Genomic DNA, 14390 nt, shown 5'->3' with positions numbered 1-14390 from the left:
GTGTTTTAAAAAAATAAGGGTTCTGATTGGTATCTTATGTCTCTAGATGCATATCGAATCCTTTGCCACAAAGCGATTTACTTACTTACCCTACTTATTACTGATAAACACTTCTTTCTATCTGTGATTAATTATGAGTTAACTATGGGTGGAAATGTGATTAATCGCGATTAAATATTTTAATGGATTGACAGTATTTATAGTATAGTTTTCATCCATCACACACTCGGCGAGGAAAACGGACGTATGCAACTTTTCAGCCCCGTTTTGCGCGCATGCAAGCCTTATAGATGAGACCCCGGATTCGGACCAGGGAGCTGTGGTGAAACAGTCTGCTTTCCTTTGTGTTTAGATCATAGACACGCCTTTCCTGGTCCATCCGGCCAAGAAGAACTTCCTTCCTGGGATGCTGTTTCAGAACCCAAACATTGACTTAACCCTGGGCAGCATGTACAGGTAAAGGTGAATCATTTCTATGTGCTGCAGATGTCATGTCCTTGGGAATATGACGGTGAGTCTGCGTGTGTGCATGTGTGTGTGTGTGTGTGTGTGTGTGTGTGTGTGTGTGTGTGTGTTGCAGGGAATGCTACGAGAACAACGGCCTGTATCACGCGCTGCAGCTGGAGACCATGTTCAACGTCAACTCCTTCCTCAACAGAACTGTGGCAAGTCCAGTGTGACTGCTGGAATGCGTGTACACCTTGACACGTGTCTAACGTATATAGAAAAACATATGTGTGTGTTTTGAAATTAGTACAACAAGGATGTGGCCAAAGTGCTGGAGGGCGTGCAGGTGGACCTGCAGGACATCACCCTGCTGGAGCAGGCCGGCAGAGACAGCCTCATCAACTTTGCCAACTCGGGGATCGGACTCATCGACTACGAAGCATACTTGGCTGAGGTACATATGACTGAAAGATACAAGGATGTGTGTGTGTGTGGGGGGGGGGGGGGCTGCCAGCAAGGCATAGTCCATCCTGTTATTCCTCATGCTTATTATTATTATTATTATTATTATTGTTGTGTCCTGTCATTTACCTTTCTCGTCATAAAATACAGCAAGAATTGGTAAATTCCACACATGGTGGCAAATGGTGATTAATCCTGATTAATTCATTTGAACACTGTGATTAATTTGATTACTCTTTTTTTGATAGCTCTAAAAATAAGATATTCATAATAAGCATGGGGAAAAATAGGATGGACTATGCTTTGCTGTGAAATGATTAAAAATTGTAATAACATTAACAGTTTTCAAATGAATTAATCGGGATTAATCACCATTTGCCACTTTGTGTGGAACATGCCCATTTTTGCTGTATTTTTTGAAGAGAAAGATAAATGACAGGACACAATTCTATATATTTCTATGCATTAACAGCTCCAAATTAAATGGACTGTATTTGCTAAGAATATCCGCTTATTGTTTTCCTTTGTCTTTCCCTTTATTTAGACCACACATACGCGCATAATAAAGAGTTTGTTGAGATTTTCGAGTGTACGTGAATGCACCTCATGATCGTCTAGTGACAATGAGGAAGTGTGGTTCCGAGGAGGACTGGAGACGTGTTTGTGAGTTGGAGAAACATAATGTATATAGTAGGGCGTGTAAGGATTCCTTTTAATAACGATTCCATTCGTATCACGGGTCGTGGTGGCCAATACGATTCAAGGATGATATTGGTTCATTTGCAACGATACGATCCGAAACGATTCAGTAACTTTTTAGCTAAAAATTCAACCAATGTGGCTGTGAAATAAATACGTGGATACTGGACAGTGCAGGTGAAGTTTCCGAGATTCCCGTTGTTTTTTTGGAAGGAAATCAGGTAGAAATGATTAATAACGCTGACATACTTAATGAATAAATGACCAATGAGTAAAAAAATGAGTTAAAAATGCAATACAAAATCAGGATGGACAGAGGGTGGTATAGCTTGCCATGATTTACTTTAGTGCAATTCAGTCCAGGGTGTACCCCGCCTCCCGCCCGAAGTCAGCTGGGATAGGCTCCAGCATACCTCCGCGACAAGAATGAGGATAAGCGGCATAGAAAATGGATGGATGGATGGATGGATAGTGCAATCCAAACTTGCACATTGCACCCTAAGGTGAGGGGCATTATGCAAATTCGTCAGCCAATGAATGAGGTATGCTATCTCCAATTAGGTGGTGAGACGTTCTGCAGCCCACGTGTGTTAGGAATGTTACAAAAGTTGAAATGTGTCAAATCAAGTCTGTGATTAATTCTGTCTGATAAAACATGACTTGGACTTGAATTTGGTACCTCATTCACTTCTCTAGCCCAGGTATTAAAGAAGTTAGAGCACATCTCATAGCGGGAAAAAGTGCCTTTGGTTGCCATTGCTTGAACAATGAGTAAAGATAAAAGCTGTGTTGGACCCACAGACCTTGGCAAAAAAAAAAAGTCAGCAGAGTAGCCATTTACCTTTTTTTGATCAAAAAGAGCATCCTTCGCACCATGCAATTTTAATGAAATATCATCTGCAGATAGATATTAAAGTCAATTTATATCGTACACACCTTTTATCTTGTCCTGATGCTCCCATCCATGACTTTGAAAGGCTTCTGTATTCGAATGACGATACACCCGATATCGCATGAAAAAAATTGCATTTTTAAGGACGTCCCCATGGACTCTCCTAATGGAGAATGCACAGTGTTAGATTTATGCATGGCTAAAATGCGGGGATTGTATTTGTAACATTCCTACATACTGTATGTGTTTTGACCATGATGACGTCACTAAGCGTCGCTGCGACTGGACCGTAAACTGCCGTCCACAGGCGTACAAAACGTGCCGTGGATTGGATACCAAGATGCGGGAGTCGACGTTAGGTTTGGTTATTCCAAACCAAAAATACAAAAGGTACAAAGTAAGTGGAAAAATACAACAAGGTAGTAACAACAAAAGGTGACCCGGATAACACACGGGAAAAATAGTAGTGAACAAAAAGAGCTACCAAAAGAGTAGAGTGGGAGCACACAAAACACTGCTGAATTATCAAAGCAGGAAAAAACACTAAGTAGCATACGCTGCCGGAGTAAGGCGGGCAGGGAACAAGGATAGTAATCCGAGAGTCACAATAGCAGACAGTGGGTAACTGCTGAAGCAAAGGTAGCCTGAGTTGAGATGCGAATGGCAACGAACTGGCAGCAGGTGAAGTGGCGCTTGCATCTTAAATAGTTCTGCTGCTGATTATCCCCAGGTGTTGCCAATCTGCTCCTTGTGATGGTGTGAAGGGTGTACTGCAACAGGAGAGGGCAGTATCGCAGCACACAGCACACCACAGTATCCCCATAATTGTTGCAAATAAGGCCAGATGAGTTCCATATGAAACCTGAATAAAGTCACCAAAAGAAGAAGGAGCGAATCGACCGTTTTTCACACGTCAACCACAGCTCCCATGGCCACCACATACCTGGAAGACGACGACGTCACCGACAGGCAGACTGTAACGTTTGACGTCTTTATCATTAAAAGTGCTAAAATAAAGCATATCCATATAAAGCCTGCTGTGCTTAAGTCCAATGCTTCATTTCTATCTATTCAATTCTATCTATTCCATCTATTCAATCGATTAATTCGCTTTTAAACGATGTTAGATGGATGTATACGGAAACGTGAGAACCCAGATTGGCATAATTGAACCATAGGACTATAAATGGATGCTTGGATGTAGCGAAAGAATGGTCACTCCCCTAAAATATGGTGTTGATGTGTTCAGCTCCAAATAAAGCTATTAAAGAGTGTCAGACTCTGTGGGGACGCTATTGTGGCTCCGTCTGCCGTCATAACAGAGAGACGTGCGTCCATGACACGAAACATTTTAACGTAATTCATGAAATCATTTAGTTACCACCGTCAACGTGCTATTTTTGACAGCCCATCTTATTCTGCCGTCACTAAATCAGGACAAACCGTGTGAGGAACCCCCACACGTCTGGACGGCGGGGAAGAGCCCAATTTACTTGAGGTAACATTCTGTGTGGTCAAGGTGACATGGTTGACCACGCTTGGTTAGGAACCCAGCCTTCAGGCCAGACACATGTCACATGACGGATCGCTCGCAGGCTGCTAGCATGGTAGCGGTTAGCATTGTTAGCATTTCTGTTTTGTTGATTGAAAGAGTTTCCAAGGCAAAACACAGAAGCCACCAAGTCCGTCTCCACTCCACACTGGGCTGGAAATTAGCACTCAAAATCTCAGTGGGGTATTTTTTTTAGTTTTGTATGCAGTCGTCCCTTGCAATAGCGCTCCCTCGCTATGTCACGTTTTGTTTTTGGAAATGAATGAAGAAATGATGGCTGTTTGGTGGCAGACTACGGTCTTTTCTCAGTCAAAACACATTGAAATACAAGTGATGTGTAGTATTGTGGTCACCAGGTGGCAGTAGTGACACAAACCATTGATGAAACATTAGCTTACGTGATATTACCTTCAGTTCATTGTTAGCCACAGCGTCGTGTCCTGGATCGGGTGGGGCACAGCCAAACTTGCCCCTACAGCAAAACTACTTCACTATTTCGGGGTGACACACTGCTGGCACGTCCTGGACTTTAAAGGACGTCCAAAGCCCAAACCAAAAAGACATGAAACACAACACTTGTCTACTGCGAGGTTTCCATGGTAATTTGGGACAGAGGCTCCGCTGCCCCATTACAGGAAGAGAAAGGACCGGGGGGGCGGCATGGTCGGACAAAAGGCACACATTAAAGAAATAAAAACAGTAGTGTAAACATTACGAGGTCACGTTATGTTTGCAGTCGGGTCACTACATTGTTAGCCACAATGCCACCATGTCCTGGATCGGGTGGGGCACTGCCAAACTTGTCCCCACAGCAAGGTAACACCTTGGCACCCAAGGTACAATGTTAAATACTTGAGAAATGAAAGTTAATTGCTTTTGACACGGTGCACTGGCATTACTATGCCGTGTATTATCATTACATTCATAAAAAAATAACGTCAATAATATCGTATATCACCAATAATTTGTGGGACAATTATTGTCCAGTAAAATTTGTTATCTTGACATTGCCTGTGGGAGTTTTTTTGTCGCAGATGCGCCTCTCCAATCTCACTTTTAACATTCTTGACCCTTACTTAGCTAGCTTACTTCACTTCCTGTGTGTATCACGGAACTGGGGTCTTGTTAGGTACGCTAGGCTGAGGTCTTCCACGGTATTCAGACGTGTCGTGCGGCCAGTTGCGTTGATTCCAAGACCCCGGCAGGCATCCGACTTTTGAGGCTCCACCGTACATTCTGTCCAAAAACCAAAACAAGCAAGCACTCAATGTGCTTTTCTTTTTGCAGGTCAACAGGGGCGTCACACTGGTGGATCTTCTCACCTTCTCCACTGACTTGGAAGCACAGGCCGACCAGCTGGTGAGTTCAAGACACCCCCGTGTATTGTTGTCATCAAAGTTTGTTGCCGTGCCCCGCCCACATCCTCTGGCGCAGGCTAAACTGGTTTGGAATAAATCATAGCCCAACTGTCCAATATCAGTGCTTTTCCTTTGGGCTCATTTGGTCACAGTCCCTAAGACTAGTTGGTCCCTAAGACTAGTTGGTCCGTAAGACTAGTTGGTCCCTAAGACTAGTTGGTCCGTAAGACTAGTTGATCCCTAAGACTAGTTGGTCCCTAAGACTAGTTAGTCCCTAAGACTAGTTGGTCCCAAAGACTAGTTCGTCCCTAAGACTAGTTGGTCCCTAAGACCAGTTCGTCCCTAAGACCAGTTGGTCCGTAAGACTAGTTCGTCCCTAAACTAGTTCGTCCCTAAGACTAGTTGGTCCGTAAGACTAGTTGGTCCCTAAGACTAGTTCGTCCCCAAGACTAGTTCGTCCCTAAGACTAGTTCGCCCCCAAGACTAGTTGGTCCCTAAGACTAGTTGGTCCCTAAGACTAGTTTGTCCCCAAGACTAGTTGGTCCGTAAGACTAGTTAGTCCCTAAGACTAGTTCGTCCCCAAGACTAGTTGGTCCCTAAGACTAGTTGGTCCGTAAGACTAGTTGGTCCCTAAGACTAGTTGGTCCGTAAGACTAGTTGATCCCTAAGACTAGTTGGTCCCTAAGACTAGTTAGTCCCTAAGACTAGTTCGTCCCCAAGACTAGTTGATCCCTAAGACTAGTTCGTCCCCAAGACTAGTTGGTCCCAAAGACTAGTTCGTCCCTAAGACTAGTTCGTCCCTAAGACCAGTTCGTCCCTTAGACCAGTTGGTCCGTAAGACTAGTTCGTCCCTAAACTAGTTCGTCCCTAAGACTAGTTGGTCCGTAAGACTAGTTGGTCCCTAAGACTAGTTTGTCCCCAAGACTAGTTGGTCCCTAAGACTAGTTGGTCCCTAAGACTAGTTGGTCCGTAAGACTAGTTCGTCCCTAAGACTAGTTGGTCCGTAAGACTAGTTGGTCCCTAAGACTAGTTCGTCCCCAAGACTAGTTGGTCCCTAAGACTAGTTGGTCCCTAAGACTAGTTCGTCTGTAAGACTAGTTGGTCCCTAAGACTAGTTCGTCCCCAAGACTAGTTCGTCCCCAAGACTAGTTGGTCCCTAAGACTAGTTGGTCCCTAAGACTAGTTGGTCCGTAAGACTAGTTGGTCCCTAAGACTAGTTCATCCCCAAGACTAGTTGGTCCGTAAGACTAGTTGGTCCCTAAGACTAGTTCGTCCCCAAGACTAGTTAGTCCCTAAGACTAGTTCGCCCCCAAGACTAGTTGGTCCCTAAGACTAGTTGGTCCCAAAGACTAGTTGGTCCGTAAGACTAGTTGGTCCCCAAGACTAGTTGGTCCGTAAGACTAGTTAGTCCCTAAGACTAGTTCGCCCCCAAGACTAGTTCGCCCCCAAGACTAGTTGGTCCCTAAGACTAGTTAGTCCCTAAGACTAGTTTGTCCCCAAGACTAGTTGGTCCCTAAGACTAGTTGGTCCCTAAGACTAGTTGGTCCGTAAGACTAGTTGGTCCCTAAGACTAGTTCGTCCCCAAGACTAGTTGGTCCCTAAGACTAGTTGGTCCCTAAGACTAGTTCGTCCGTAAGACTAGTTGGTCCCTAAGACTAGTTCGTCCCTAAGACTAGTTCGTCCCCAAGACTAGTTGGTCCCTAAGACTAGTTGGTCCGTAAGACTAGTTGGTCCCTAAGACTAGTTCGTCCCCAAGACTAGTTGGTCCCTAAGACTAGTTGGTCCCTAAGACTAGTTCGTCTGTAAGACTAGTTGGTCCCTAAGACTAGTTCGTCCCTAAGACTAGTTCATCCCCAAGACTAGTTGGTCCCTAAGACTAGTTCGTCCCTAAGACTAGTTGGTCTGTAAGACTAGTTGGTCCCTAAGACTAGTTCGTCCCCAAGACTAGTTGGTCCCTAAGACTAGTTGGTCCCTAAGACTAGTTCGTCCTTAAGACTAGTTGGTCCCTAAGACTAGTTCGTTTGTAAGACTAGTTCGTCCCTAAGACTAGCTGGTCCCTAAGACTAGTTGGTCCCTAAGACTAGTTCGTCCCCAAGACTAGTTGGTCCCTAAGACTAGTTGGTCCCTAAGACTAGTTCGTCCCCAAGACTAGTTGGTCCGTAAGACTAGTTGGTCCCTAAGACTAGTTCGTCCGTAAGACTAGTTCGTCCCCAAGACTAGTTGGTCCCTAAGACTAGTTCATCCCTAAGACTATTTCATCCCTAAGACTAGTTCCTCGCTAAGACTAGTTGGTCCCTAAGACTAGTTCGTCACAGTATGAACCCCTGGTTTTTGCCCAAAATGGCTGCTTCAGATAAAAATGGCTGACTTCCTGTTTGTTTCCGAACATGGGTTCTTAAGACTTTTTTTGTGAGTCTGTGCAATTGGTGGCGGGGGCTGGTTAAAAGGGGGCGCTACTGAGTGAGCCCCTGAAATATGACAACACCCTGAAACAGCGGCCACAAAAATATATGACATCCAGCTCGGGTTTGATTCCCGGCCAAAGCAGGATCTTTTTTGTTTTGGTTTTAGAATGTGCAAAAAACATCTGCGACGCGTCAGCTTGCCAGACGTTTAGTTTTGTCCGACATTTGTTTGTTCAAAATAATCGGATCACTGTGTTTGTTCTTGTAGCCACGTGGCGCACTGGAGAACGCCCTGAAAGGTCACGCCAGCAGTATCAGACAGATTCACAGAGAACATGTCATCCCCATGGAGCAAGCCGTGGTACAAACACACACACACACACTTCAAATGGAACTCCAATCCGAAAAGTCACTTAGCACCTAAAATGGGAAGGTTACTCTTTTTACTAGTGACAAAAGTTACTAAATACTAATACTATGCTAACATGTTACTGAAGACATTGCCTGTGTAGTTTTTCTTAAACACTTTACAATTGAAAGCATTTATTTGAAAATATTAAATTCAATCAAAGTGTAAAAGAAAATCTGTTAGATGATGGCAATGTCAGAAGACATTGCGTTAAGAGCTGAAAAAAAAAAAAAAAATGAGGTGGAAAGTCATGAATGTGGAAATGCAGAATGACTATAAGAGTAGTTTGTAAACAAAAGAGCTCAAGCTGTGCTGAAATGGCGCGGAAATGTGCTGAAATTAGGTAGAGCTAAGTGCCTGCGTATGTTAATGCTTATGAAAAATGCTACTATGCTACTATGTTAACCTTAGCATGTTAACAATGCTAACACACCAACTTTAGCATGCAACATCTAGCATGGTAGAGCTAAGTCCATCCATCCATCCATTTTCTATACCGCTTCTTCCTCATTAGGTTCGCGGGGGCATGCTGGAGCCTATCCCAGCTGACTTTGGGCGGCGTATGTTAATATTTATAAAAATATTAAAATGTCAAAAAATGCTACTGTGCTAACATTAGCATGCTAACACACCAATGTTAGCATGCAACATCTAGCATGGTAGAGCTAAGTGTCTGCGTATGTTAATACTTATGAAAATGTAAAAAAATGTTACTATGTTAACATTAGTATGCTAACAATGCTAACACGGCAACGTTAGCATGCAACATTTAGCATGGTAGAGCTAAGTGCCTGCGTATGTTAATACTTATAAAAATGTCAAGAGACGTGTTGTCAGAGCTGGGACTAATCGATGCGTTACCACGATCACTTTTAATGCAAAAGTTGCTAAATGTATGCGTGCGAGGTGTAAATTTGCCATTTATGTCATTTTGCAACTTTTAAGACAGCCAATAGTTGCTTTCTTTACTGAGGACTTGGCAACACGAATAATAAAATAATAAAATCACAAAGCTGGACTTCTCACTATTGACCCTAGTGGTTGAAAGCGTAATGGCTAGACTCCATTATCTTTAGTGTAACCAACCAAGTCATGTGATTTATCAGCATAAAAGTCACATGTTGACCTCCACTTTCCTTTCTTTCCTTGCTGTGTGGTTGGCATGGTGACAGAAATACGTGCGTGCGAGGGTAAGCGGCGGTGGTGATGGTGCTTGTTGACGTGGGTGTTGGTGGTAGCGGTGTCGTGTTGACGTGGCGTAGCGGTGCACGTGATGATAGACGCTGATGTTTGCTAACAGCGTTTGTCTTCCTGTGCAGAGCACCTTGAGTCAAAGTATCAAGCTGCTGCAAAGAACCTCCAGCGACCTCCCGGTGAGAAACAAATCTTTATCATCGTTTTGTTCCAAAAATAATGACCGAATTGTCCCTCAGGTCAAGGTCACCAACATCCTGAGCGCCATCGACGCGTCCGAATACCTCATCACTCACAACGCCTCGCATGTGGTCAAGCAGGTACAGTACCTCCTCCAGGGAGTATACATAAAACATACAAACATATTTGCCTTTACGTGTTGGCCTTTTTCATGATGTTGCACATTGCAATAGTGAAAATACTGTATGTGTCAGTCTATGTTATGTCTTATTTTCTCTTATGATGTCTGCTATATTGGGTAATAGGATTATATGCGGGTGTTATTTCATGTCTAGAGGGCTCTAATAACATTGAAAAGCATATTTAGAGGGTGGTAAACAGGTTTTCTATGTCTTATATGTCTTATTTTCTCTTATGATGTCTACTATATTAAGTAATCGGAGTGTAAAGGTGACTATAGGGGTGTTATTTCATGTCTAGTGGTCTCTAATAATATTGAAAAGCAAATTTAGAGGGTGGTAAACAGGTTTTCTATGTCCTATATGTCTTATTTCTTCATATTTATGTCTACTATATTGGGTAATAGGAGTGTAAAGGTGACTATAGGGGTGTTATTTCATGTCTAGTGGTCTCTAATAACATTGAAAAGTATATTTAGAGGGTGGTAAACAGGTTTTCTATGTCTTATATGTCTTATTTCTTCATATTTATGTCTACTATATTGGGTAATAGGAGTGTAAAGGTGACTATAGGGGTGTTATTTCATGTCTAGTAGGCTCTAATAATGTTGAAAAGCATATTTAGAGGGTGGTAAACAGGTTTTCAATGTCTTATATGTCTTATTTCTTCATATTTATGTCTACTATATTGGGTAATAGGAGTGTAAAGGTGACTATAGGGGTGTTATTTCATGTCTAGTGGGCTCTAATAATGTTGAAAAGCATATTTAGAGGGTGGTAAACAGGTTTTCTATGTCTTATATGTCTTATTTCTTCATATTTATGTCTACTATATTGGGTAATAGGAGTGTAAAGGTGACTATAGGGGTGTTATTTCATGTCTAGTAGGCTCTAATAATGTTGAAAAGCATATTTAGAGGGTGGTAAACAGGTTTTCAATGTCTTATATGTCTTATTTCTTCATATTTATGTCTACTATATTGGGTAATAGGAGTGTAAAGGTGACTATAGGGGTGTTATTTCATGTCTAGTGGGCTCTAATAATGTTGAAAAGCATATTTAGAGGGTGGTAAACAGGTTTTCTATGTCTTATGTCTTATTTCTTCATATTTATGTCTACTATATTGGGTAATAGGAATGTAAAGGTGACTATAGGGGTGTTATTTCATGTCGAGTGGTCTCTAATAACATTGAAAAGCATATTTAGAGGGTGGTAAACAGGTTTTCTATGCACTAATTACCAAAATATTCCATTTGAAAAAAAGGAATCCTACTTTGTGCAACTTCATTCATCACGGGTGCGTGTGGAACCAGTTAACTACCATAGATGAGGGATTACTGTATTAATAAACGATTACTGACTGAGGGTGAATGAGGTGAGTTTTCTGGGAAAAAGCAAAAAAACACAAATGGACGGGTTTCCCCCCCACCAAAACACTGGTAATGGTTTAGCTCAGTGGTGTCCGAGGGGTGGGGTTTTTTTTTTATTTTTGATAAATATTTTTCGAACATGCTGTCGGTCAAAAAAAAAGATCATCAAATAGTAAATATGTTTTTTTCTCTTAATATTTTGACTTTATTCTTGTATGTTCTTTTTTCGTTTCTGCTGTTGCATTTTTTTTTTTTTTTTTTAGAACTTTCCAAATAGCTCAGCTTTCTTGTAAATTTTCTTCTCACAATATTTCAACTGTATTGCCTATTTTGGCTGTATTGCCTGATCTAGTATGTTTCCTTTGTTCTGTTTGTTTCTCATAATATTATCACTTTAAAAAACTATTTCTGTTCTTTAATATTTGAACTTCATGCTACTAAAATAACATTATTTTCTTGTCATAGTTCTTGTGAAATTACGACTTGTTTTGTTGTTCGATTCCAACTTTTGTCTCTTAATATTTTGACTTTGTTTTTGTAAAATTACAGCTTTTTTCGTTTTTTGACATTTTCACACTACTTCATTTTTCCCCTTGTCAATTTTTGTTTTGTAATTATCATTTCATTCCCATATGTTAAGTTTTTCCCCAACCTAATTTTCCAAAAATTACAACATTATTGTTTGTTTGGTTTTTTTTGTTTCTCATAAACTTAAAAAGAACACTGTAACATTTCAACTATGCTAATAAAATGACAGTATTTGTCCTCATAACATTACAAGTTTACCCTCGTAAAATTGCGACTTTTTTGTCTTAATATTTTGACTTTATTTTTCAAAGATTACAGCTGTGTTTTTTTTAATTTTCAAACTACAGTCAAACCTGTCTATAGCGGCCGCTGAAAGGAAACGGCAAAAGTGGCCGCTATAGGCAGGTGGCCGCTATAGACAGGATGGCGGCCATTTTCAATTTGTGTGCGCACATATTAACATGTTCACAAAAATTACAAATTTATTGTTTAAAAATAATTTTTTAAATTAAGTCAAAGAAGGTAATAAAATTATAAAAATATAAGTAGCGGAGAAATATTTTTAAAAATTAATTTCCATCTTTTATTTTTTCTTAAACACGATTTTAAAAGCAAGCAATAAAAATGTTAGTGAACGAGCCTGAGGAAGGATGTCATGAATGGGTGTGTGCGTGAACAATACCCTCGCTCCTTTCTTATTGAATGGGCTTCTAATCTCTATTTAGTCGGCAATTAAGTGATATTTTAGATGTTTTCTTCAGGTGTTTTGGCTATTTTAGAATCTATTCACGGCATTGCAAAGTGGGAAGATTACCGTTTTGGCCGTCATTGAATCTTTTCAGGGCGGCATTGCAAAGTAAGAAGACAGCTTTTTTATGTCGAACTAGGACTCAGTAATCAAAGTCTACACACGACGGCTTCATTGCTTAAAAAACAAAACTTTTTCGTGCATGAAGCTTCTGCTTGAGTTGGCATTATGGCTGCTATATGCAGTCAGATATTGACCAAGGGAGACAAAGTGGGTGGCCGCTGGCCGCGTTGGACAGGTGACTGCTATACACAGGGTCTATAACACGTACATTTTCTGCGGGGGATTTTTCAGTTGCCGCTATAGGCAGGTGGCCGTTCTATACAGGTGGCCGCTAAGACAGATTTGACTGTACTTCATTCTTCCTCTTGTAGATTTTTTTTCTCGTAATTATGATTTAATTCCCATCATATTATAACTTTTTCCCCAAGCTATTTTTCTAAAAAATGACAACATTATTCTTTGGGGGTTTTTTTTGGTTCTCATAGAATTTAAAAAAACTTTAAAAATATATATTTTTTAACATTTCAACTCCATGCTACTAAAATGACATTATTTTTCCTCATAATATTACAAGTTTATTGTCTATTGTTTATTTTTTCTCTTCATATTTTGACTTTATTCTTGTGTGTTTTTTCTATTTCTGCTGTTGCATTTCTTTTTTTAGAACTTTCCAAATATTTCAACTTTCTTCCTGTAGATTTCTTGTAAATTTTCTCCTCCTGATATTTTGACTTCATTGCCATAACTTTATGCAGTTTCAGTTTCCCCAACTTCATCTTCCAGAAATTGCAACTTTATACTTTGTTCTGTTTGTTTCTTATAATGTTAAAACATTTTTTTAATCACATTTTTTTCTTTAATATTTTCATTTCAGGCTACTAAAATGACATGATTTTTTCTCATAATTCTTTTTTTTTTTACCTTCTAATTGGGTTTATTGTGCTTTTTCCTTTTGATGCTTTGTTGGAGAGAAACATGTTTTTCATTTGCCAGTGGATGTTGGCTCGTCTGAAAGGAGAACGCACTGAAACGGTATTTTTTCCCCAACTTTCAGGAAACAAAAGGCTACGTGGAAAGCTTGGTGGGGTACTTCAAACAGTACACGGACTGGGTGCAGAACTCTGTGAGTATCGGTCCTGATATTTCAATGTCCTGCTGCCCAAAGACGCTGGTGGGGTTTGTGGTCCTTCTTGACTCGTGTGTGTTGTACGCTTGACGACGTGTGCTTGCTTGCAGCTGACTGCAGAAGTGGCGCAGTGTAAACCCATCAGCAACATTGTGGACAGCATGGAGATCGTAGCATGCAGTTTCATCGTAGACTCGGTGGTAAGATGCCAACACACGAATGTTATATAAAACACAATCATCGCCGATTGATCCGTTTCTGTCCAACAGGGGTGCGTTCAGGTGTCAACGTTTGCATTATAGTGTACAATAAGGGGGAAAGTAAGAGAAACTCATGGCAGAATGTTCCAGAAGAAAACAGTTACCATGTGACATGACACCGTGGCGTTGGATGCAAGGCATCAAAGAGCCAGATTCTAACACCCAAACTTTCAAAATGGGATGAAAATACAGTGGTGCCTTGGTTAACATCATGCATCCCTTCCAGAAGGCCCGACTCTAACCAAAACCGACTCTAACCAAAGCAGGTTTTCCCATAGAAAATGCCGATCCAATTCATCTGTGTTGCAGACACACAGAAATGTTAACGCAAAACACCTTTTAGAGACAATAATTATAATTTTACATGCAGAAAATGATTACAAATGACAAGTGAATGTACGATACAGTATATTGGCCGATATGTGAAGTAAAAGCATTGATGCACGCAGGATGTATACTGTACATGAACATCAACTCTTAATACCCACAATACGATTCAACGCAAAGAAGCAGAAGA

General features: G+C 40.9%; 1 protein-coding gene across 5 annotated transcripts in view; it reads left to right on the top strand.

Annotated features, from left to right (window-relative positions):
• The window catches only part of prom1b (prominin 1 b), a 44172-nt gene that overhangs the window by 20516 nt on the left and 9266 nt on the right, over window positions 1–14390 (top strand). For 3 of the 5 annotated variants that reach the window (XM_054778073.1, XM_054778075.1, XM_054778074.1), the window contains exons 16-25: window positions 353–456; window positions 581–665; window positions 755–901; window positions 5340–5411; window positions 8084–8176; window positions 9397–9414; window positions 9544–9597; window positions 9658–9738; window positions 13542–13610; window positions 13724–13813. In XM_054778073.1, coding sequence (XP_054634048.1) covers window positions 353–456; window positions 581–665; window positions 755–901; window positions 5340–5411; window positions 8084–8176; window positions 9397–9414; window positions 9544–9597; window positions 9658–9738; window positions 13542–13610; window positions 13724–13813 — 813 coding nt within the window. The remainder of the gene's footprint in view (window positions 1–352; window positions 457–580; window positions 666–754; window positions 902–5339; window positions 5412–8083; window positions 8177–9396; window positions 9415–9543; window positions 9598–9657; window positions 9739–13541; window positions 13611–13723; window positions 13814–14390) is intronic. The other 2 variants (XM_054778076.1, XM_054778077.1) reach the window with 1 other exon arrangement.

Source organism: Dunckerocampus dactyliophorus, chromosome 6 (assembly GCF_027744805.1).
Source record: "Dunckerocampus dactyliophorus isolate RoL2022-P2 chromosome 6, RoL_Ddac_1.1, whole genome shotgun sequence".
Lineage (NCBI taxonomy): Eukaryota > Metazoa > Chordata > Actinopteri > Syngnathiformes > Syngnathidae > Dunckerocampus > Dunckerocampus dactyliophorus.
The sequence above is the reverse complement of the archived record's forward strand: the minus strand, read 5'-3'. Positions and strand labels throughout refer to the sequence as shown.